Here is a 24,700-nt window from a genome sequence, read left to right as displayed (position 1 = left end):
CTGGGACTTTTGGGGGAGATGATGACAGGATGTTGAGTTCATGGACTCAGGTTTGTTTAGTTAGGAAAATACAAAGTACCTTTAAAATTTGTGACTTGTTCCTAACGAATACAAACAATCGTCCTTTAATAGGAGACACATCAATATTACCAAAATTGTTAGATAAAATTATGAGATTCATAATCTCGGACCTCATACGGTGCAGAGAATAACATCCTAGACACCTTACACTTTTGACCTAGAATTATGTTGTAACTGCTGTCTTAGATCTGATACCTTTGGTCCTGTAAAGGATCAAGGGCAATATACTATTTGTTGAGCAGCAATCACAAGTCCGAGTGAAAACATGTCTAATGACCTGTGAGTGCATTCCTGCACATAAAGTGCTTCAAAGGTGATCTGACACTTCCATACTCCAGCATCGAAAACTTAAACCAAAATATTTTTCTTAATGGCGAAAATAGCACCAACTACTCTGATCTCATGGGTGCATACATTAAGCTGTTCTAATGCGCCAGGGATCTAGGGCATAATGCGCTGTAAATAGCCTCCCGCAGCCAAAAGGAGATAATATTTTTGGTAAATTTCTTTACTCTACCAGTGCTTGCAAACAGGTTTTGTAACCTGGGTCTGGCAGCATGGGTTCTTTCAAGGTAGCATCCTAGAGCCCTTACATGACAAAATAGGAACTCATCTGGATCATCAGTTACCTCCCTAAGTGCAGATACTGTAAGAGAGGTAACTTAGAATCCAGGATTGACAGATTTTGAGTTTTTGCTACGAAGTCAGGAACAACTGATAAATACAGTAGATCTGCTTTCAGTGTTCAGAATGAGAGAACGAATAAAAGAGTTCATATAATTTACCTATCCACTTCTTTGAAGCCAAGCAGAAAAAAGCTTGCATCAACAATTCATAAGAGACACTTTTCAAAGACCAATACACCTTGGTTACATCCCAAGCTGGTCAAATTTTACTGAGAGGACAGATCTGCTGCATACCGTACTCCTTAAAAGTACTGCATATAATTCCCACGATGTGGAATTAGTCACTCCTCTCAGTCTCAGTACGTGGCTCAAGGCTGAATGATACCTTTTTACCGCTGAAACTAATAGGTGTATTTCCTTTTGTAGGAAATAGAGGCTCTGTGAAGAGAAGTATTCCTTTGATGGCACCAATCACAGAAGATAGCCCACTTTGCTTGATACACGTCAGTAGAGGATTTCCTTAGGCATCGCGACTTGTATCGTGCTGTCTCGCTCGAAATCTATCTCTCAGAATAGGCGCTGGATAACCTAAACCCTTGAAGTATTAGGGATCCTATCAAGTTTTAAACCTCTTCAAGTGGGGGTGACAGAGCAGATTGTGCCATGGGGAAAGCTCCCTCAGAACCTCCTCTAGTAGAAGTAGAAGGTTTGGGAGCCATTTCAGAGTTACTACAGCCAATTAGGTTGTGAGATGAAAACACCTTGTTTTATCACCCTTCGGAAAAGACAAAAGGACAGAAAAGCATACACGCCAAGGCTGTTCCAAGCATGCTGAAACACATGCCTGAGTACTGCTGGCAAGTTTGGTACTGGTGAGCAGTAAGACTGACAGCATTCTGTTGAGGCTTGTAGCAAACATATCAATTACCAGGAATGGACCAGGATCAGAGAATTATTGCATTGTAGACAGCCTATTCTTGTACCAACACAGTTATTTGACAGAGAGTCCGTGATATTGAGCTTCCTTTCTTGTTCACATATGTCATTATGGTTGCTTTGTCATTCCTCAATACAACCAATTGACCAACCAGAAGAGCCTAGAGAGGTTAAAGTGCTTAGGTAAGCTGCCTTCAATGCCAGAACATTGGTGTGAAGTGACTTGTCCTCATGTGACCACTGTACTGATACCAGATGGTCCATGAAATGGGCACCCACAACCCCTAGAGGGGGACACTAAGGGAGACCGCAAAACAGATTTTTCTCGTCCAGCCACAAAAGTAGGTCAAGTTTGGTGTTGTGCTCTATTGGTACCAGGGCCAGAGGAGTGTGTGTGGCTTGTAACCAGTGCCTCTTTAAATATCATTGTAACGATTGTAGATGGAGGCAACTGTTAGGAACAAGTTTCCGTAATGATATCAAGTGAACTAGTAGTTGTTGTCATTGTTGTGCCAGTAACTGTATGAGCTATTTCCCTGAAACTGATGATCTGGAGACTTTGCCAAGACCACTGACCCTCCTGATCAAGAACCACGACCCAATAAAGGATGATTTATACTCTGTTTCGTTAGATTTGGTCCCAATCAAACTGGATACTAGCAGCGACCATCCCACTGAATCAGAAGAGTCCACTCTTTTTTGGAGAGGAATCGTACAGTTTGTCTTCCTCTTGTCCGGATACCGTACCCAACGGTAACGAAGAGGCCAGACACTAAAAATTTTCTCAGTTCCCCCTAATTATAAGATCTTCCGGGAAAATCTTTGCCCTTAACTGCATTACTACTACAACTATCGGTAGCTGGTGAACAGCGAGATGGGATCCTCACGATCTCTCTTGCAAGAGATTCTAGGGGAAATAGAGAATCTCTTCACCGCTGTATTCGAGTCTTTGCTCTTTCTCCACTTTGAACCCCTCCAAAAGGATGAACTAATGTCTTTTGTCACTTTTATGAATATCACTTTCAGGATATATATCCGAAGGTAGTTGTCTGGAGGAGACAAATTAGACTGGTGACAGTCTGTAGTTGTTAACATAAGAAATATACTTCAGGGATCTGGACCTTCCATGTATCTGAGAACGAGGATCTGATGAAGAGGGTTTCACTCCTGACCACCTCCAAGGCTCACATTGTTGCAGAATGTACGGACGCAACAATACAGGAAAGACCTAGAGTTCCAAAAAGCTAGAACCCTGAATTCAACGAAGATCAGGTAATGTCAAGGTCCTCTGATCTTTTCACTGGAGACAATACTCAACAGGCCTGAATAGGCATTTGTACCAGCACAGATTGCTTCCTTTCAGAAAATCATTAAAATGGGTTGAGGGCAAACGGCTGTTCCGCGCATGCTCTTGTCTTCATTAGTTATCCCCTGTTCGTCTTGGAAGGGGATAAGAGAGCACCCATTGCTAGCACTTCTGCGCTGTGTCCCAAGGCAAGTTCTCTAAATGAGAGTGCCTGTTATCATCACTAGCTTTGTGACTGTCAAAAGAGATCACGCTAAAGGAGATGTGCACAGATCCACTGGATTGCGTGATGCTCTGTCAGTGTGCACTAGTGTTAAGCACGCTATTATGAAAGCATACTGCACACTTCACAGTACAGACATACCAGGAGAGTACTCAGCATGGAAAAAGTCTGGCGAGGCAGGGTTTTCTGATCTAGTTGGAAAAAAGTTGTGCATTCATCAGTAAATGATGATTCAGAATCGAGACCACCTGTGAATTTGGAGATACATTGTTCACAAGTATACGCATTAGTGGTGAAGGACACCTGCTGCCCTGAAGATCTGCAAAAGCAAGGGTTCCTATCACACATAGACGAACTAAAGTATCTCTTCCAGGAAGGAGAACTTGTCTTCTTTGTAGAATTTGTAAAGGGTTGGACAATTAGAGAAGTCTGACTTGAGGGCGGAATACAGTCTGCCCTCCATCTTTGTAGGTTCTGTCTTTTCAGTTTCGGTTTCTCGCGGCACAGGGATCCATATAATATTTAAATAAAGTTTCAATTTCTCATGGTTAGGACTGATGCGTGCAGCCCAATGTTTTCAAACCACCAGAGCTTCTTTGCATACAGCCTTTCATACATTTCCCTCCCTGTACAATGCAGTAATGTAAAACAAACAAAATAATAACGAAAACTTTATAACTAGGACATGTTAACTATTCAGTGATAAAGTCTTTGCATAGAAATTTAAATAATAAAAATTATCATAAGAGGTTCACACATACAGTATGTCTAAGTAATATTTGATATGTAAAGTAAAATGTGTGATGAAAAATATAAATTTGAATATCTCCATCTCTTTCTCATGAATAATTTTCTATTAGAAGAATTATTTCAATTAAAAAAAATAAGGAAATCAGAATTTATATAAATTTAAAATAACCAGTAACTTCCTCCATTAATGAAAAAAAATTTTCTTTTTTTAAAGAAAGCTATTTAGAATTACCATCACATGTTGATATCATATTTATTCAATAATAATGAGCTACATTTTTTATTTTTCTAGTATGAAGCACCACGGTCATCCAGGAAATGAAATTTCTTTTTACATCCAATCCAGTTAGCTCGTTAATCAAAGCTGTCAACATTTTATTTGTGACCACTGGTTGTGACAGCAGTGTTTTATCACAAATTTAAAAGGAATGAAAAGTAGAGCAGAACATATTTCTTGTTCTTAGGTTATGCTATGTTTAGAGAGATTTCTGTAAAAAAAAAAAAAAAAGTTCTTATTTTTCTATTAATAAATAAAAAGATATAGAGGAAAAACCTTTCCTTATAAAACAAAGAAATCAAATTAATCTTTGATGGGAGTGTTGCTAAAAATATAATAAGCCTGATGTTCATCGGGAGAGGTGGAAATACTACAGCTTTCAGTTACGTGAAAGAATGTCCATGTTCTATGCAGTAAATTTGTCTTCACAAAATCTCCATCAAAGAGAAATAACACACAAGACTATTGTAGATTCTTCCCCTTCATGGGCCTCTATTACCTAATCCCGATGAAGACACAGGGCCAAATATATTACCCAGCCACTCAAGTTTGGGCTCATTATCAGTGTCATAAGACACTGAGTAATATTCCCCTTCAGAAGATTACATGCTAAGGCTAGCCTTTCTCTGGAGGGCATATCTTGTAACCCTAGGGAATTCTACAGACTTAGCACAGAGTCATCAATTGGAACCATACCTAAACTTTAAGCAGGCCATACACGCAGAGGACTGGCGTGCTGATTTGACCGCAATTGGCACGAGTAAGCTAATCCTTACCGTGTGTATGGGTAAACAGGACAAACCCGGTGCAACTAGCCTGTCCTATCATCCTATCAGCATGTTGAACCAGACAGCCCAGTCAGGCCAAGATTGGCAGTATCCCCTGCCAGTCTCTTGCGTGTGAGGAAAGACTAGCATGGTGATTGTGTTTACTTACCTATTTTGACAAGTGCAGTATTATTATATGACCATACTTCATCCCTTGATCGGAGCGCTTTTTATAATATAATGATAAAGTAATTGCATTTCCCAATCAAAACTTTATCTATAGTTATATTTATGACTAGTTGCCAATTCCTACAATTTATATTATTACTTTTGAGATTTTATTTATTGTTATATTTATTATGACCTATACCTTTAAACTTTTGCATATATTACACATCATTTGATGATCTTTTTTCATTAAAAGTGATAGAAATCAGTCATTACCCTTCATTATGTCTTATGATATTTTCTTATATCTTGCCGGTAGAGTAACTTCTATTTATTCCTTTTTATTATTTGAAATTTCCGTCTGCCATGCCATCCACTTCGTAAACAAGTGTTTGATGTTTTGCCTTTCATTGCTCTTTATTTTAGGGTTTCCCCTCATTTTCATTCACCAAGTTATGATTTACCGTTTATTACCACGTAAAGGGCGAAATTTTCAGGCCAGTTTTGGATGAAAAAAGTCAAGGTTCGCCCATTACAACAAGAAATACTTTTAGAATTATGAAAATATTTATTTCCTCGACCTCTGTTGTGTTGTTGCATATGGTTCATTAAAAGGAAAGTAGTTTGGAAGGATCGACTTCAAATCATATAATATACTCATTTTAATTACAGTACAGTAGGGTCCCGAATTATGCGAGAATTTGGTCGATTAATGACCTCGTGTAAATGGAAAATCGCGAATTTCGAAACACACAACTAACAGAAATAATTCCATTGTGGCCATGGCAACCAGCAATTTGCCTATTCAAATGTGTTTACTACCCATTTCCAATACTTTCTTTGTACTATACTGTATTTCTTTATAATATAAAATTGTTTTTGTAAATAAATAAAACATTTAATATACTTTAAAGTTCTAATAACTTGAAAAATGGTTAAAATTATAACCAGGATAGGTGTAAACACCATATATTTCCCGTTACAACACAACCCAAAATACAGACAAATTTTAATGTTTGTCATATCTATTGTATAATACAACTGGTGAATAGCAAAACCATCACTCTATAGACTAGCTTGGTGTATGATTGAAAATCCAGAATTATCAAAATAAAGGCGATTTTATATCATGCGTTTCCTAAACACGCTAAAAAGCACAATAGAAAAACGACAACCAATGTTTTGTTTACGTTTATCTCTGATCACAACGAAGAAACAGACGCATTTATACATCTGTGTTTTTGAATTGACAGCAATTTTACCAAGTATAGATTATATGTTGAATTTGTTATTACCAATGTTTTAATTATTTTTTATTAGAACTTTCAAATAAATGAAATGAATGCCATTTATGAAATGTTTTTCTTTATGATGCCGCCTGAAACGGAAACCTTCCATTTGTTTACGCTCCATCTTCGATCATAATAAACAAACGAATGCATTAAACACACATGATCTAAGTCATAACTAATGATATTAAAAACATTTAGTAAACATTATGTTATTACAAATATTTTACTTACCGTATCCATATAAATTCCTAAATTCGTAGCAAAGCTGGAAATTTTTTTTTCCTTATGCGTTTAATCCACAATAGCAAACTGCCGCTAATGACAGAGTGATAACTTACGATAATTCTAAACTGTTACAAAAGATAATTGTCCTTTCCATATCCAAAATACTTTTCCTAACTTCAGTTATAAGTCAACTTGTACCCACCTCAATTATGGATCCATATGCAAAAAAGGTAAAGAAGAAAGTACTAGGCCTATTTTTAAAGTCACCGAACAATTAGGTTACCGCTATAACGTTCGATGAGAGAGAGAGAGAGAGAGAGAGAGAGAGAGAGAGAGAGAGAGAGAGAGAGAGAGAGAGAGAGAGAGAGAGAGAGAGGGATGGTTTTAAAGTACTAAACAATAAATATGATATGTTATAACACATTGGTGTTTATGTAATATTAACTGTATAGATGGTTTGAATAAGTTAAGAAATGGTGTAAACAATTCTTTGTTATTGTATTCGCGCGGAAGCTAGACATCAGCTGATGTGATCACAGCCAAAAGTAAAACAAAAATAAGTTAGCAATACTCGATTTTTAAAACACACCCGAAATTTAACAACATAAGTACATGTTTTATTATAGCGCAATTGACATTTAAAGAGTAAAAATTTTCTGGAATAGAATGGTGTTTCCTAAAAAGTAGTGGTTTGCTGACGAAATCGGTTACCGTATTTTAAGCTATGATTGAAATGGATGTATACACGGTATAATTTTTTCGTTTTGTATTTAATTGACACTTCAAGAAAACCGATTTTGGTTTCTTCATCTATTTGTAAGTATTGTATAACGAGAGAGAGAGAGAGAGAGAGAGAGAGAGAGAGAGAGAGAGAGAGAGAGAGAGAGAGAGAGAGAGAGAGAGAGAGAGAGAGAGAGAGAGAGATATTATGACGCAGAAGGTTACAGACCTAGAACAGGGGAGTGATGAGATAGGCTGGGTGGACTGGCAGGGGAGACGGTAGGAGACGGGGGAAGGGGGGATTTGGTTGCCAGTGGCTAAAAATAGATTCTGAAAGACGGTAAAGGGAAAAACGAATCCCATCGAATAAACAGAATAAGGAAAGGGAATAAGATCCAGAGGAATAATAGATATAATGGAATGAAAATGACTAGATGGTGTTAGTTGTGATAAGAATAATTTAGATATTTGAAATAAGAGTGTCTGAGGAGGTATAGAAGGAATTCGTGATAAATATAGAGGAATATCAAAGGATACAGTTAGTTTGCATTAAAGGGTTTGTTATCGTTTATCGGCAGTGAATAGCCTAAACTTCGGTAACGAGTCGTCAATATTTTGTCATATTTTAAACAGTATACATTTGATTTGCAAACATTGGTTTTGTAGAGTAGACGGTAAAATAAAATCTAGAGAGAGAGAGAGAGAGAGATTTCTGCCATCAAATCTCTCTCTCTCTCTCTCTCTCTCTCTCTCTCTCTCTCTCTCTCTCTCTCTCTCTCTCTCTCTCTCTAGATTTTATTTTACCGTCTACTCTACAAAACCAATGTTTGCAAATCAAATGTATAGCCTACTGTTTAAAATATGACAAAATATTGACGACTCGTTACCGAAGTTTAGGCTATTCACTGCCGATAAACGAACCCAGTCTACTCGTGAAAACCTTGAACGCCCAGAGGGAAAAATAAGGCTTTTAAATATACTGTACTAAACAAAAATAATGCTTTAATATACCATCATTAACACTACCATTACAATTATCGTAAGGTTGGAGAAAGATAAAGATTGCCGAGAACGTAACCACATTTCTGTTTACATTTTGTCAGCTGGACTCGCACAGTTAACAGTTGATTTCATTGTTGTGGAATTTTATCCTTAAATAGGCTATTCATCATGAAATTATGTTAATGAAATGTAATGTTAATATTGTTTTGTAACATTTATTATAAATCACCGTATTTAGGGCTACCAATATACTTAAAAAGACTATAGATTTGATACATTTTGTAGTGCTTGACTCGCGAACTTTGAACAGCCTCGTGGATACAGAAAATTTATTTTTGAAAAATAGCGATCGTGGAAAAGGGGAATCGTGTAATTCGAACACGCTTAATTCGGGACCCTACTGTATATAGTTTTGTGTTCTAGTAAACAAGGAATATTTACTGGTAATTTTATCTTTATTTATTTATAGTACTGTACTCGGGCTATCTTGTGTGAACCTGTTGGTAGGATAGCTTAGTTATCCGAAACCTAGATTTTCCATCTTTGTACCAATAATTAATTTTTTTACTTACATAATAGTTAGGAAGGATTGACTTAACAGCATATAATATGCTCAGCAATTGTAATTGTGTGTTTATGTAAAATAATAGTAAAAATTAATTTCTTCTTTATTACAAAACTTGTCACCAAAAACTGGTTTCGGAAAACTAGAAATGTTTACATTATTTGCCAAGAGATGGCGGTAGTGGTGGTTGTATGAAACCTCAAAATTTGCAGGTTATCGGTATCTACACTATGGTGTACAGAAAAAAAATTATGCAAACAATTTAAAAAAAACACTTTATTCAATAAACTTGAAATAAAAAACCATCAAAATCAACATTGCCATTCAAACTATTAAAAAGCATTTCAAAATATTTAAGACAGCATCGTCATGGGGATCATCTTCGTTGCTTTCGTTTGCACTACTAGCACTGTCATCGTGACCGTCTAAATTGTTTGAAATACTTTTGCTGTATACTTAGAAATCCAAAATAAATTAAATAAAGATGACTTTATATCATGCTTTTGCTAAACATACCACCTAAAACCGAAATCACTGCTTTGTTCACATTCCATCGCCGATCATAACAAACTAACGAACACATTAACACATCTATGTACAGAATAGCTTTTGCAGCAACAGCTATCTTACCAAATATTGGTTATGGAATAATGTTATTGTTAATGTTGATTTACTTACTTTATACATAGAAATTCAAAATAAATGAAATGAGCAATTTTATGTTATGTTTTTCCTAAAAATGTTGCCCGAAACAGAAAACATTTTGTTTACATTTCATCGCCGATCATGACGAACAAACAAACGCATTTACACATGCAAGTGATAACTAATGATACAAAGAGCGTTTAGTAAAGATATTATATATAAAGATTATGTGTGGTAAAATATTTAAATTAAAGGTGTAGTAACATTAAGCTGGCCTTGAAATTGCCGTTTGCCCATTACATGAAGTATCGTATAATAAAAATATTTTTTTAAAGGAAATTTTAGCGCTTGCCCTTTACATGGGGTCATCTTTTACACGGTAATATCAGGTACAGTACTTAAATTTCATTTTCTTTTTCATAGTATATTTTGCCTTTAAAACCACACAGTATCCTCACTTATTCATGCAATAGTATCTAGTACTGTACTCTGATAATAAACAGATACTGATACAAAGAAAAAGCAACGGAATACTTCGATTAAGTGTTATGAATACTCTTCATGGGGTAAAATGAAGGTAAAAAATAAGGATAGATGGTAGCTGCCAGTAATTCTATTTTGTCACCCACGTATATCTTTGCCACATTTATCTCTGCCTACATAAATACAATCCTTTTAAAATGTCTATAAGTTAACGCAAAAACAAGTATGCCTAATTAAAAGTATAGAAGTGCTTCAACATTAGATAATCTCCAAAAAGATCCGAAAAATCCTTTTAGTATATTTCTCCGAGGAGTCATTTAGATGTGCGAATTAAGAGGAATAAATGGAAAATGTAATCCTATAATAACTTCAAGAAAAGTAAGTACATTACACTGTAGCGAACAAAGGCCTTTATAGAAGCCGAGAGAGAAAGCCTATCACATTCCTTCATATCATTTCAAGTCACATTTCATAGAATTATATCAAGTAAAAAATCAAAACAGTAAAAAGTACCAAAATTTAGCATTTTCAAAATTAGTTGTACAAATCGTACCTGATAACCTGTAATGTACCAAATTTGGTACACACAACTACTAAAAACATAACATTGTAATCCTGGGTGCCCTCTTAGAGGAAAGATAGGTATCTTTCCTCCAAGCGTGCCCATCTTCTTGAACTAAGCAGGCAAGTCCGTAGCGTGTGGGCATTTTTCACCTGACAGGAGCGCTGCTCCAGTCCAGCGGGACAAACCATATGGATAGTCCTCAGTGTATATGGCTGGCTTTAGGAGACTTCTTAGAAGGGAGAGGCTCACCTTTTTCACTATAGAAAATAGCAGTCTCTGGGCCACGAGACTTGTCCAAGAGTTAATATGCCATCAATCTTCCCCGTCTTGTCTCCCAGGGAGATTGACTGGCAAGGGTTTGAGGGCAGAGTACCAGGGGTTGAAAGAAGAGGTCGAGTCAATTTCTTTGACCTCGAGGATGAGCCCAAAGAAGAAGAACCACACTTAACCGCCTTCTTCCGCCTAATGCCATGCACCTGCCACTGGGTGGATGACCAACCCCTACACTCCTCAAGGCAAATCCAAGTAACACATGCACCTGCGCAGAGAGCACAAAGTATGAGGATGTATCTTTCTGTCGTTCATAAAAGTGTCGCATTTTCGCGACACTCCTCAGGTCCTCATGTCCACCTTAGGCATTGGCAAGCATACAAAAACGCTCTGAAAATAGAAAAAAAAAATATTCTAAAAGCAATTTTTGAAGAGATGCCAAGAGCATGTCAAGAGTTAATAAGTGGCTGGAATCAAAGTGACAGTTCAGTGTACCGACAAAGGTGCCACTGGCTGTTAATTATCGGCTATTGCCGACACCTTGTTATAGGTTTTAACTGCCAAGTTCCAGCTGTGCTTGAACCAATCTCCCATTAAAGGATGAAGGTTTGTATCTGTGTAAGAGCAAACACTATAAACCTGTATGATCTACATATTTTCCGTATATTGTATAACATTTTTGTAACATGATTCTCATTCAATTCTTAAATTAATTCTTACCCAACTCGTGTGTCATAACAAGTGAAAAGGCTAAGATGCGTTATAAATATCAGCAATGAATAAACAGTAGCCATTGACACTAGAAGAAGCATCTTGACCAACACAGGGAGACGAAGAAAAACTGCCACAGCCATGAAACCCAATATGCAAGAAATGGGAATGTACTCTGGCAATGGACACCAAAGGTTACGAACAAATTCCTGTGGTCCTAGACGGGTAGGAGTCAAGTCCGTGACGTTGGTAACACATGGAACTTGAGGTAAATCACAAGTAAACTGTAAGATAAAAATAAATAACTTGTAAACTATATGATAACAAAAAAATAATAGTTTTTATATAACATGAAGATTGTTTTTGACCTGATGTCTATATTCTACCCATAAAATCTAATCACTATGCAAACTTTAATAAATGAAATGGAAGATGAAAACAATTAAAAACATAACTCACTCTACTAACACACCAATCTCAAAGTGAACAAAAGTGAGAATGACATTTGAGATCAAATAAGTATTATTTGTAACTCGTGAATACCTCATCTCATTCATGATAATTCTTTAAGTAGCTGAAATGTGAGTGAAATACTAATAGAGTATATCAAAAGTCACAACTCCTAAATATATAATGCAGAAACCCCTATGCTTACCAATAGCCATGAATATCTTTTAAGTTATAACAGTCTGACCTACAAATAATTCATTAGTCTTCACTAAATAAAAGTATTAAATAACTAAAAGTAAAGTCACATAAACATATCATATAATCTAACTTTTGTGTCCTATTGGACTCCTTCCATAAGTGCTATGAATGGGGATTTTATTTTATAATAGAAATAATGGAATCCACTCAATGTTCTGTATTCAGATAATCTATTTATCTATCTACCATGGCACTTCTCCCAACATTGGAGAACTGCTAACATAAAAAAATATAAAGTACAAAATTGGACTTTTCTTCTCTTCATTCATCCTGGCTTGGCTTATCCTCAATGCATCTACCAACACTATTCAATTCATGTTCATACTTAATTCTATTGATTTTCATTGTAAAATAGGCCAAAAGGTTTTATAATCTTTAGGTGAGACTAAATGTCAAATTACAAAAAATTAAGATTACTCACCGAGTTGACTTGAGCCATTACATAGATAACTGTTATTGCTACAATAGTCAGAATAAGTCGAAGAACAAATCTTCTCGCTGGGTCCCATGTAGTTACTTTCAGTCTGTAATAAAAAAAAAATATGTTCATAAATTCTGAATAAGGCTATGAAGTATATGACAATAAAAATCCATAATAAAAACATATAAAAGAGGTATGATTCATTCTATATGTAAAAAAATGGGATTTAAAAAACCTAAAATATACCTGTTAAATTTTTGATGAACACACTAAAGAAGAAAATATTACATTAATAGTAAGAAACAAAACTAATGATATATGACAACAGTGGTGTCCGGTAAATTACTCGAAATCAATTGCTGGAAAACAAAATCCTCGAAATCAATTGCTTGAAAACTAAATTCTCGAAATCAATAGCTCGAAAAGTTATTTCTTGAACTAACAACTACTCGAAAGACAGATTGCTGGAAAGCATATGACTTTGAGAATTTTGCTTTTGAAAAATTGAACTGGAAAAAGAGACAGATTGCTTGAAAATAAAAACATTTGTTTGGTCAAGTAAATATTACAAACTAAAATTCACAAATTTATTTGTCTTTACAATTAGAATGTAAAACAAAAAAGCATTTATTCACTACTAGAATTCATAATTTCAGGGAAACCATTGTTTTCTGTTAAATATTAAGAAACAAGCTTTAAGAGCAAATTTGGCATCAATGTCGTACATAACCTTTAGGTCACTTCCTCAACTTTTTTCTATAAAGGCAAATGCAAATATAAAAGACATAATTTTACCTGATTTCATGCCATGTAATGTATACAGTTGAGTAAAAATAGAGGGAACAGTTTTAAAAGTTCCGTCAGCATACCAGTGCTCCTATTGAATTAAGATGTGGATTGGGTTGCAAAAACCAATATATGCACATCTTCATTGTTTGAGATTTCCAGAAATAATGAAAAAGTAACAAAAACTAAAAATATGAATGTTTAGAAAAGTCATTAATGGCTAAGATAATGGTACTCGTCAATTGCTTTTAACACTTAGGTATTTATAGTGAACTAAGAATAAGGTTTAGAAAATAAGTTATTAACAGCTAAGATAAAGATACAGTATTTAACAATGGTGTTTAAATCTTAAGTAGTTTTAATGAATGTTTGAAGAATGAATATCGGCTTTCGAGCAATCTGTCTTTTGAGGAATTGATAGTTCGATAAATAATTTCTTGAGCAACTGATTTTGAGAATTTTGTTTTCAATCAATTGATTTTGAACAATTTACCTGGAATTGACAACAGCATACATAAAGTTTAGTTTCCAATGCATGGCAAACTCTAATGGTTAATGGTTCATAGTTAATATAACTTATCCAATTCATCATAACTATCTTATACACAATTTCACATGTAAAATGAGTAAACTATGAATAAATATGCTCCAGAGCTGTTCTAAACCACCTATCATTAAACATGTCCTAAACCTGTTGAGTAATATTGTGAAGATAGCAAATGTGAACACTTCAGATTGCGCCAAATATGAAGCAACTGATATGGCAACACAAAGCTTATTATACACACAGAAAGCATATCACTTGGCTGATTCATTCTAATAATGTATTACAGTACTTGATTTAATCCTAATATGACAAATTTAAAGTAAAGGTGATGGCAAGCCAAATTAGTATAAAGAGTTCAAATTTGTATTGTCTGGAAAAATACAAATTTCTTTAAATTTGTCATTTGTTCCATCACTAGATACTAACTTTTTTAACTTTATTAGGGAAGACTCACCCGTAAGGTGGGTGGAATTCCTAACCAATTGGCTGGTTTTTGACTAAAGGTTTCCTCCACTAGCACGAATAAAGAGGAAAACCCTGACACCTCGCTAGACCTCGGTGCAATATCAAGTTTTTCCAGCCTGAGCAATTCGTGTGATACTAGCAATGTCTTGTCTAGGTAAGAATTCTCAAAAGTTGTAAGATTCTTTGACCCAACCATAGATGTTATCCAATCCCACCACGTCAAGGGGGTAGGACATAAACATATGTGTATATATCAGGTTACAACGGAGGCCAGCTTGCTACGTACCGTAGGTACTGTGCCCCGAGAGAGAGGGGAAGATGAAAGGAAGAAGATGCCAGCCACTCTTATCATTCATCCCAAACTTAATCCCTAGTAAAGCCACCCTCCATCGTCTCCTACTTGTCCATCAGGGAGTTTGAGGTGCTTTAAGCACTTATTGTATAGCCACCACATGTTCGATGGATAAAGTCTCCATGATCGCGTGGGTTACGCCTTGCAAGAAACGGGCAGTGAGGGACGTTTGAAGCTTCCCCACGCCCACTCAAAGAACCTGCGTCACAGAGTAGTTCCTAGTTTCCTTGAAGAGTAGGAGCATGTTTATGCCCGAAATATTGTGAGCTCTTGGTTTCCGTGGTTATGCAGGAGAGTCCTGATTTGAGAGGTGCTCCATGATCTTGCAAATCCATGCCGAGAATGAAATCTTTGTGACTCTCCTTTTAACCTCCCCCGTGCTGACAACCTACTTCCACTCGGGGGCGAGCTCCTCATGTTTGTTAGAGGTAACACTTCAGTACACACATTGGGCATAGAAGCCGTTGACCTGGATCATCGGCTATCACGAAGCCTCTCAAACCGGCCGGGCTCGAATCTGGGATCCGTTGCTGTTGGACTTTTAGGTCTGGAGACACACTCAGGAACGAAGTCGAGCATTACCTGTCCCCAACCCTAGGATGGGAGACGTCGATGTCGTAAGAACGAGCATGTTGTTCATTAATTCTTCTGGCTGAGGCCAGGACGAGCAAGAAGGTTGTCTCAAGCATCAGGTGAAAAACTGATGTCTGACACTGCACCAAGGGTGCTCCTTCCCGAGACTGCAGTAAACTAACCATGTTCCATATAGGTGGTCTAACCTCCAGCTGAGGACAAGTATGTTCAAGACTCTGTATAAGGATAGACAAATCCAACGAAGAGGAGATCCCTTTTCCATCAAAGGCTAGGCTCAAAGCTGAGTGGTAACCTTTGACCATCGAGCCCGAGAAGAGTCTCCTCCCTGAAGGAGTCAAAGGTACTCCGCTATCACTAGAGTGGTAGTGTCGACAGGGGCGATACCCTTCCACTATCTCCACCACAGAAGGTTGCCCGCTTTGTCTGATAGACTTAGATTGACAACTCCCTGGGGCAACTGGACTTTCTTCGCAACAGGTTACGCAAAAGCCTCTCTCGGCGAGATTCTGAATAACCCTCCAGTATGAGGTTGTAGTAAAAACGATGGCTTATGGAAAACTTCCCATTTGGTTTTCTTCGAAGATCGTGACGTCGAGAGGGATCCCTCGGCACCTCTGAGAACAGATAAAGAAGGTTCGGAAACCATTCGGCCTGGTGCCACTTTGGAGCTAAGATGGCCACTGACTGGCTTGGACGCCTTTCTTTGTTAAGCGATCTTCTTACTAGGTCAACCAGAGGGGAGGGGGGGAAACGTGTCGACATGTATGCTGTCCAACGTTGTCAGAAGGCCCTTAGTCGAGTGTTTGGGGAAAATGGTACTGATGAGCAGTACATCGGAAGTTTGTCAATCAGAGACATGGCGGACAGGTCTACTATCGGTGAAACACACTAAGTCGGGACTCTGCTGAGTACTTGAAGATCCACAGACCACTTAGAGCTGACTATCTGAGTCAATACTCAGATTGTCAGCCAGAACATCTCCCTTGTCTGGGATGAGCAGGGTGGAAAGGGTGCTGAGTAGTCTTCATCCCCCTTAGCATTTCCTCAGCTAGTTGACATACAGTAGGTGCTGTGAAGAGGAATTTCCCTGATTGTTTGAATATAAGCCACTCCCGTGGTGTCATCGCTCATCAACACCATGAAATGTCCTGTCAGAACTGCTGGTGTGATGGAATTGCAAGAAAGCCAGAAAACTGCCCTCATTCCCTGAGGTTCATGTGACACTAATGTTAGGAATCGGACCAGAGTCCAGTAGCAGTGTGATGCCACATGTGGGAAACCCCCCTTTCTTGATGCATCTTCGAAGAGAATCGATTCCGGGGGGGAAAGGTGGAAGATCTAAATGCTGTGAGGAGGTTAGGATCTAACGCTCCCCCGTTGGTCGCTCTGCGCTCCTGGGAGGAGAGGTGTCCTTGTCAGATGGAGCAACTTGTCATATGGAGTAACTTATCCGATGGAGTAATCAATGAAATAGTAGCGAATCTAGTAGAAAGAAGGTGCTTAATGCCTTCTTCAGTCTTTCTAATCTGCTCCCATTAGGAAAGAGTTTACTAGTCTGACGTCTCGAAGCATTCCTAGAAATACCAGTCTTGTGTTGGCTGTGGGGATGAATTTTGAAGATTTTACTCCAATCCTCAGGCCACAGCAAACCTTGAGAAGCCTGACTCGATTTTGGTGAAGGGATGACCCCAAGTCTGTTGGAATTAGAGAGTTGTTCAAGTGTCTTAACAGATGAATGCTGCTCCCGTGATTCCCGGTTGACAGTAAAGAGAAGAACTCCCTGTGAAGAAACGGAGGAGGTGCGACCCAAAGCTGTACCGTAAACTGGTATTATCAGTCATAAAAGATGATTTTTAGATTCTTCCTTGATGACGCAAGTACTGGAATCTGGAGGTAAGCATCCTAATGCCAGTATATTCATATAGTCCTCAGGTCTGACTGCTCATCTGGCCATGCTTATCATCTCAATCCTGAACGAGGTTTGTTGGACAAACTTGTTCTGGGAGGAGAGGTCGAATCCTGAAGTCCAGCTTCCCAGAGCCTTTTCTACAAGAAAAAATCAACTGCAGAAGCTCGGAGACCCTAATACCAGATGTATTCTTCTTCTTGGGAGCTGGAGGTCACAGGGTGGCATTCCTTCTGTGACCCTGTGATGAAATAACGTACAGTCGGCCCTCTTTTATCACAGGTTCTTTCTTTGCGGCTTTGTTTTTTCACGGCCTATAACAATGCAATACCTATTAAATAAAAATTCTTATAAAAATCGCGATAAAATTCAAGCTGGGCGATGATTTCAAATAGCCCACACTCCCTTACACTGGGAGCGCTGCACGCCACTACCTATCTCTACAATTAGCTGGTCCTAGCTCTCTCTGTACAGTGTATATCCATTTACTGTAGTAAAAAAATTACAGCTATATCTGAAATAAACCGGATTTTTATTCAACTGGTGTTTTACTCAACTGTGTCCTATAAAAAGGCATGTAATATTCACATTTTAGTATGGTATTCATAATTAAAAACATAGCGAATTATAATCCCATGCATTGTTTACATTCAAATTACAATAAATGATGGTTTGTGTCAAAAAAAGCTTTATGGTTAGGATTGTATGAAAAACACTTTATTTGTTGCATTTTCTTTTTTCGTAGCCCTCAAGTGCCCCCCCCCCCCAAAGAAGTGCCTTAATGTTATTATTTCTTTTAACCCTTTTACCCCCAATGGACGTACTGGTACGTTTCACAAAACTCATCCCTTTACTCCCATGGATGTACTGGTGCGTCCTTGCAAAAAGCTGCTATTTACATTTTTTTGCATATTTTTGATAACTTTATGAGAAACTTCAGGCATTTTCCAAAAGAATGAGACCAACCTGACCTCTCTATGACAAAAATTAAGGCTGTTAGAGCAATTTAAAAAATATATATTGCAAAATGTGCTTGAAAAAAAAAAAAACGCCTGGGGGTTAAGGGTTGAAAAGTTCCAAATAGCTTGGGGGTAAAAGGGTTAACAGGTAATGACAGCAAGACCCTACACCTAGTAGGGAGACGAGTAGAGGTACAAGATGAGGATAGGCAAGATGAAGATGTCAAAAGAAAAAGTTACTCAAGACCTGTTTTGTTGTTATAACTTCTTCCAATTTAGGAGCAAATGAAAACTAGATTATTCTTATCACTGACCAATGTTGTCCCATAAGAGTGTAATTGTTTTTTTCATATATCAACACAGAGTTTCCATGGATAAGGGTTCACATACTTGTCCCCAGAAACAGGTGAACATAATGAGCCACAGGGTTGCACGGTTCTCCTTTAAGCTTGAAGTTTTTTCTGTCATAAGCCTGGAACTTTCTCTGGATAATATCTACATGAAACAGAAAGGCTGTCTTGATGTTAACAATTAGAAAATTTGCATCACAAACCAGATAGGGCCTTATCCTGAAAAAGGGCTCATTGTGATATATTTTTTTGTGTAAGTGACTGACAATGATTGTAGCTGCCAGAGTTGGCTGCTGAAAACATTTTGTGTCTGGACGCTTAGTGTAGCAGTAGTGTTGTTTGTTGAGATAGTTGGACCACCCAGGCAATACACACAGTGGCATTTATTATGTACTATATCATGTAGATGTTTGTAGCATAGGGTTAGGAATTTGCTATGGTGTATTTGATATGCTATTTAGCCATCCCCTTTGGGTGTAACACTGAGGATTGTAAGTTTTTTCTTCCTTTTCAAAACAAATAAATGTTTTTCTTGTTTTTATGAAGACAGCATTTCATTCCTGTACCTTACATCATTGTGTCCCCTTCTCAGCCCCCAATTGTCTTTTTTTTTTTCTATCATTGTTTTTTCTTGTACTTAACTAGAAAACGGCATACCTTTGAATAATATAATGCAATTATGCTTTTAGCTGGGTCCCCTTGCCCAGTATAAATCAAGTGGTGGTGCCCAGTGCTCTGTTCTCTTAACCTGTTACCTAGATTTTTGGGTATTCCACCGTTTTACCTTTTTGTGTAGTGAACGTTAGTGTGTGGTCAGCATTCGGACACTAGGCAGTTTGAGTGCTACCTCTGGCCACAGTCCGCAAACCACTATATGATTTTTAGTTCCCAGACCTGGGAAACACCAACCTTTAGATATGGCACAGTCAACGACCAAGAGTCGAAAGGCTAAGAGGAGGCTTAGTCGGGATGTGGCGAGCCTCGTCACGATTGTCAGTGACCTGGCAACTCCGGTCAAGTCCCTGACACTTCAAGTGGTGGCGCTAAAGAGCATTGAGCCATCACCAACGTGCCACGTTGCCACTAGGGTTACAATCACAGTGACCACCAGTGCTCCTTCTACGTCCCCAGCTTGGCCAAATGTCAATGGTCTGGCCATTTCGGTAACTAGAGAGCGGCCAGTAATTGGAGGTCTCCAGCCCCCTCCAGGGTTTTCACCATTGCTCCCACCTGCACCAGGCTTTTGGGAGTCTCCTGCTTGGGGTGGACCACTTGCTTCCTCACCTGTTCCAGCCACTAACCCCTTTAGTCCGTCAGAGACTGCAGCCGGTGGACTAGGGGAGCAGTTTTGGTCAACCCGGCCGAAGCCAGTAGGCCAGAAAAGGCTCCAGCAGCTACGGCTGAGACAGTTCTTGCCCAGACAGGGGACATTCCAAAGCGGAGATGCCAGGCCAAGAAAAAGGCCAGACCAGCAACACCTGAAACTTTGAATATGTCCCAGGAGTCAACCAGCGAAGAGTCTGGTAGAGAGACTTCTGGTGACACTTCCAGCTCCTGTCCCAGTGTCAGCTCAGACGACACTGTCTCCACCAATCACGTCCAGTCCCACCAGACAGAGCACAGTCTGTCTAGTATGCTCAAGGTCCTCGACTCCAGGAAGAACCCCAAGCCTGGAATCTTCCAGCTAGAAACTGGCCAGAGTTTTGTCCGATTCCTGAGGGATTTTGAGGCCTACTGCGCGAGTAAATATACCGCAGGAAGCTCTGGCTGGTGGACCGTTGAGCTAGGAAGATTCCTAAAGGGGGAAATCAAGGCGTTTTCGGCCATAGGGGGTCCCGAGATCTCATTCCCCGACATGAAGGAATGCCTCTTAGACTAGTGTCAAGAAGCCCGAGAGAAGCGTGATGCGGGTAGGAAGGCCCGGTTCAGCAGTGCGACCAGTGGCGAGGGCGAACTGCTGAAGATTTACGCCATCCGGTTGGCCTATCCTCGCCGTAGTTTTGACCGAAGGGAGCTTAGGGGGAAGCTCCTCAGAACTGTTCCGACCAGAGCTGCGAGTTGGTTGGAATAGTCTCTGGCCACCATTAATGTCTCCGCTGGCCGTCAGGCCACTTGGCAGGATGTTCTACACCTGTTGAGTGTTCTCGACGAGGCATCCCGTCAGCGAAGCCAGAAGGCAGAGGATTTGGCCATCAGTCGTGTGGGACAGTCATGGCACGGCTTGTATGCCGACAGGGTTGCCATGGCTGCCCCAAGCCGTTCACCTGGACCTGACAGAGCGTATTCCCGCACTCCTCGACCTGTCCTCAAACCTGTACCTATGGAAGTGCATCTGCCACCAGCACGCACCCCGGATAGGTCTCCTCAATTCCAGAGAAGGTACTGTGCATGGTGCCAGAAATCAGGGCACCTTATGGATGAGTGTCGCAGACGCCTCAACCTGTGCCTATGCTGTGGTTCATCCAACCATCCTGTCGCACAGTGTGGACGACAGGCGCCGCCTATAAGCAGATCACCCGTCCAGAAAACAGCTAATGCCCGCAGCCCTGGGAGGGAGACCATCTCTGTCCAGACTCCATCAAGGTGGAGAGCAGTACCAGTGAGTGCTACTCCGACCCCGTCTTTCTATTCTGGATCAACCAGTAGCCGGGAGAGCCGAAGTGGGAGCGAGTCCAGTGCTTCTTCTCGGACTGTGGAGAAGAAGAAGAGGAAGAGCAAGAGAACAAAACCCGGGAAGTCAAGAACTGAGGAGTATCATAGGGCTTTAAACACCAGGTCTTCGATGTAGAAGATGGGACTACATCGAAGGAGGGTGTGAGTACTAGGGTGCATGCCCCTAGTATTACGGTGGCAGCCTCAGAAATCTTGATTTCCAAGATTACCCCTTAACCTGAAAAGGTCATTGCAGCTCCAATGGCTCTTTCAGGATTGGCCAGTGATAACCTGTTCTCGACACTGTCCAGAGCTTTTCCAACTGACTCTTCCAGGGAGGAAGCAGGAACTGAGGCTTTATTGAAAACTCTTCGTAGGGTTAACCTGGCGCAGTTGGCTCCTGTACCACTCATGGTTGTCCCAGTGACCATGTCTGATTTTCCATCGGGAGTGTTGGATGCTCTCATTGACTACGGAGCTGAGGTCAACCTCCTGTCATCAAGTGGTACAGGATTATCAGCGGCAGATGGTACCCAACACCATTGGTTTGAAGGGTTTAGGGCATACAAGGCCTAAGACCTTATGTACTGTACTGTTGACCCCTGTACTGTATGGAATGACATTCGCCCCGACTTTGTTCCATGTAGTGCCTTCAGAGACTATGGCTGAGCATGTAGTGCTTGGTTACCAGTTCTTGAGAGCAAATGGGGTGATAGTTGACGGAGCCCGAAATCGGCTCGCCTTTGGACACTGGCAGTTCAGATGCTTATCGTTTGGACTGAAAAATGCACCTGCAGTGTTCCAAAGAGAAATGCAGAGTATTCTCCAAGAGTTCCCAAAAGCCAAGGTAGTTGTCTACATTGATGACATCTTGATACTTGGGTCTTCTTTCGAGGAACACCTGAAACTGCTAGAATGAGTTTTGGCTACTCTCCAGAAGCCCGGACTCCAAGATAAAACTCGGGAAGTGTTCTTGGGTTCAAGCCGACGTCCAGTATCTTGGTCATCTGGTTGGACATTCTGGTATGCGTAAGCTACCAGAATACATCCAGAAAGTGGAGGACTTCCCTAAACCAACCACTGTGCGTGAGCTACGGGGATTCCTGGGACTGGTATATTTTATCCCCATGTGCTCACAGATAGCCACACCGTTATCTGCGAAGACTGGAGGATGAAAAACCCAAGGGACTAGGAAACTCAAGTGGACTGCAGAAATGGACAGTGTCTTTGTGCGCTTGAAGGAACTGATCAAGAAGGACATTATGTTGTCATACCCTGACTACTCTACTGATGCTAAACCTTTGGAATTGTTTGTTGATCCTTGGGGTGAGGGTGCTCGTGCTTGTCTGTGCCAGGAATCCTTGGGGCATCCAGGGGAGCGTCGAGTGATAGCATACGACTCAATGGACGAATCCAATAACTTTCTCTTAGCCCTATGTGTTGGAGACCACTCCGCGGAGGGCCGAACCTACGTACGAGAAAGATGTCCACCGTGAGTAGCAGGAACAAGCTCCTGACACTGCTCTCCCTACGTCAGCTGAGTAAGATCAGAACGAGGGAGAGCGTCATCGTCAGCATCATGATCATGAACTGCCGCAGGCGAAGGCGATGAAGGTAGTGACGGATCAGGAGCTGCAACTTCCACACAGAACAGACGCTCGAGACTGCTTGGTGCGAAACCTTCGGAGTCTATGGGTGAAACAGGAGCGTGTTTCAAACTTTGCACTCATTTCGCCAGCTGCCATTATAGAAAACCTAACACGTGAACGAGAAAGGTGGCCCGAGAGGTGCTGTTACATGTTTCAGACTTTGCCCTCCTTCCACGGCTGCCATCGCAGAACGAGGGAGTGCATCGATGTCAGAGCTGAAGAGACTCCTCAGGAGAGGACTTGAATTGTAAACAGAAAAGGTGTCCCCAGAGAGGAACAATAACATGAAACAGACTTTCCACTCTCTCCACCAGTTGTCATATCAGAATGAGGGAGCGAGTCATTGTCAGCGAAGAAGAGCAACACCGAAGTTGAGCTCTGGGTCAGCGGCAAGCGGCCTTCTCGAAGAAGACATATATCATACTGTTATAGTATCACTGGATTCTATGACTGGACAAATAGTACTCCATTGGACCTCTCTGCTTATGGCTCATTTTTCCTTTGCACAAACACACAAAATAGTCTGGCCTATTCTTTACACTTTCTCTTTCTTCATACACCTGACAACACTAAGCTAACCAAACATTTCTTCTTCACTCAAGGGGTTTACTACTTGTAATGTAATTGTTCAGTGGCTATTTTCCTCTTGGTAAGGGTGGAAGAGACTCTTTAACTATGATAAGCAGCTCTTTTAAGAAAAGGTCACTTCAAAATCAAACTTTTTTTCTAGACTTGGGTAAAGCTATAGCCTCTGTATCCCGGTATTCAGCTGTCTTGGGTTATATTTCTCTTGTTTGAGGGAACACAGGGCACACTATTCTATGTTTCCTTATTTCCTCTAATCACTGGGCTATTTTCCCTGTTGGAACCATTGGACTTAAAGCATCTTGCTTTTCCATCTAGGGTTGTAGCTTAGCTAGTAATAATAATAATAAAAACATCAAAAACAATAATAATACTACTAATAATACCACTTGATACTTAACTTAGTAATCATACATATTTCTAGTCTTAATTATATGACTTACATATCACTTTACTTATTACTACTTACGCATCACTTGCATTAATAACCCTATTTATGCCAGTTGTTATGGAAATATATACAGTAGTATGCTTATTCTAAAGAGACTAGAGAGAAAGATTGATGAAAAGCTGAGAGATGAACAAGCAGGATTTAGGAAAGGTAGAAGTTGCACTGACCAAATTTTCATTTTGAGACATGTACAGCAATGCGTAGAATATAGAAATCCACTTTTGATGTCATTTATGAACTATGAAAAAGCCTTTGATAATGTGCACCGGCCAATTTTATGGAGAGTCCTGCGTTATTATGGAATTCCTCTTAAATGTGTAAATTTGATTAAGTCTATTCATGATCATAGCAAGTGCTATATGGAGTCTTAAGAAATGAATTTCCAGTTAACAGCAGAGTACTCCAAGAGAATGTGTCGTCACCTATGTTGTTTATCCTCCTCATGGATTTTGTAATGCGTAGAACAGTCGGAGATGGTGGAAAAGGATTGGACTGGATTGGTGATAGGAATTTAGCAGACCTAGAGTATGCTGATGATGCTGTCCTTGTTAACAGAACACCACAAAATTTGCAATGCTTGCTTACAAGATTGCAGGAAATATCTCACAAGGTTGGGCTCAAGATAAATAGAAGAAAGAAAGATGATAAGAACGGAGTATACAA

General features: G+C 39.6%; 1 protein-coding gene across 9 annotated transcripts in view; it reads right to left on the bottom strand.

Moving 5' to 3' along the window:
* LOC137619491 (adenylate cyclase type 1-like) overlaps positions 1-24,700 on the bottom strand; it is a 423,950-nt gene that overhangs the window by 115,391 nt on the left and 283,859 nt on the right. For all 9 annotated transcript variants that reach the window (XM_068349561.1, XM_068349560.1, XM_068349564.1 and 6 more), the window contains 2 exons: positions 12,742-12,844; positions 11,622-11,896 (listed from right to left, as the gene is read on the bottom strand). In XM_068349561.1, coding sequence (XP_068205662.1) covers positions 11,622-11,896; positions 12,742-12,844 — 378 coding nt within the window. The remainder of the gene's footprint in view (positions 1-11,621; positions 11,897-12,741; positions 12,845-24,700) is intronic.

Source organism: Palaemon carinicauda, chromosome 26 (genome assembly GCF_036898095.1).
Source record: "Palaemon carinicauda isolate YSFRI2023 chromosome 26, ASM3689809v2, whole genome shotgun sequence".
Lineage (NCBI taxonomy): Eukaryota > Metazoa > Arthropoda > Malacostraca > Decapoda > Palaemonidae > Palaemon > Palaemon carinicauda.
This window is presented reverse-complemented; position numbering and strand designations above follow the sequence as displayed.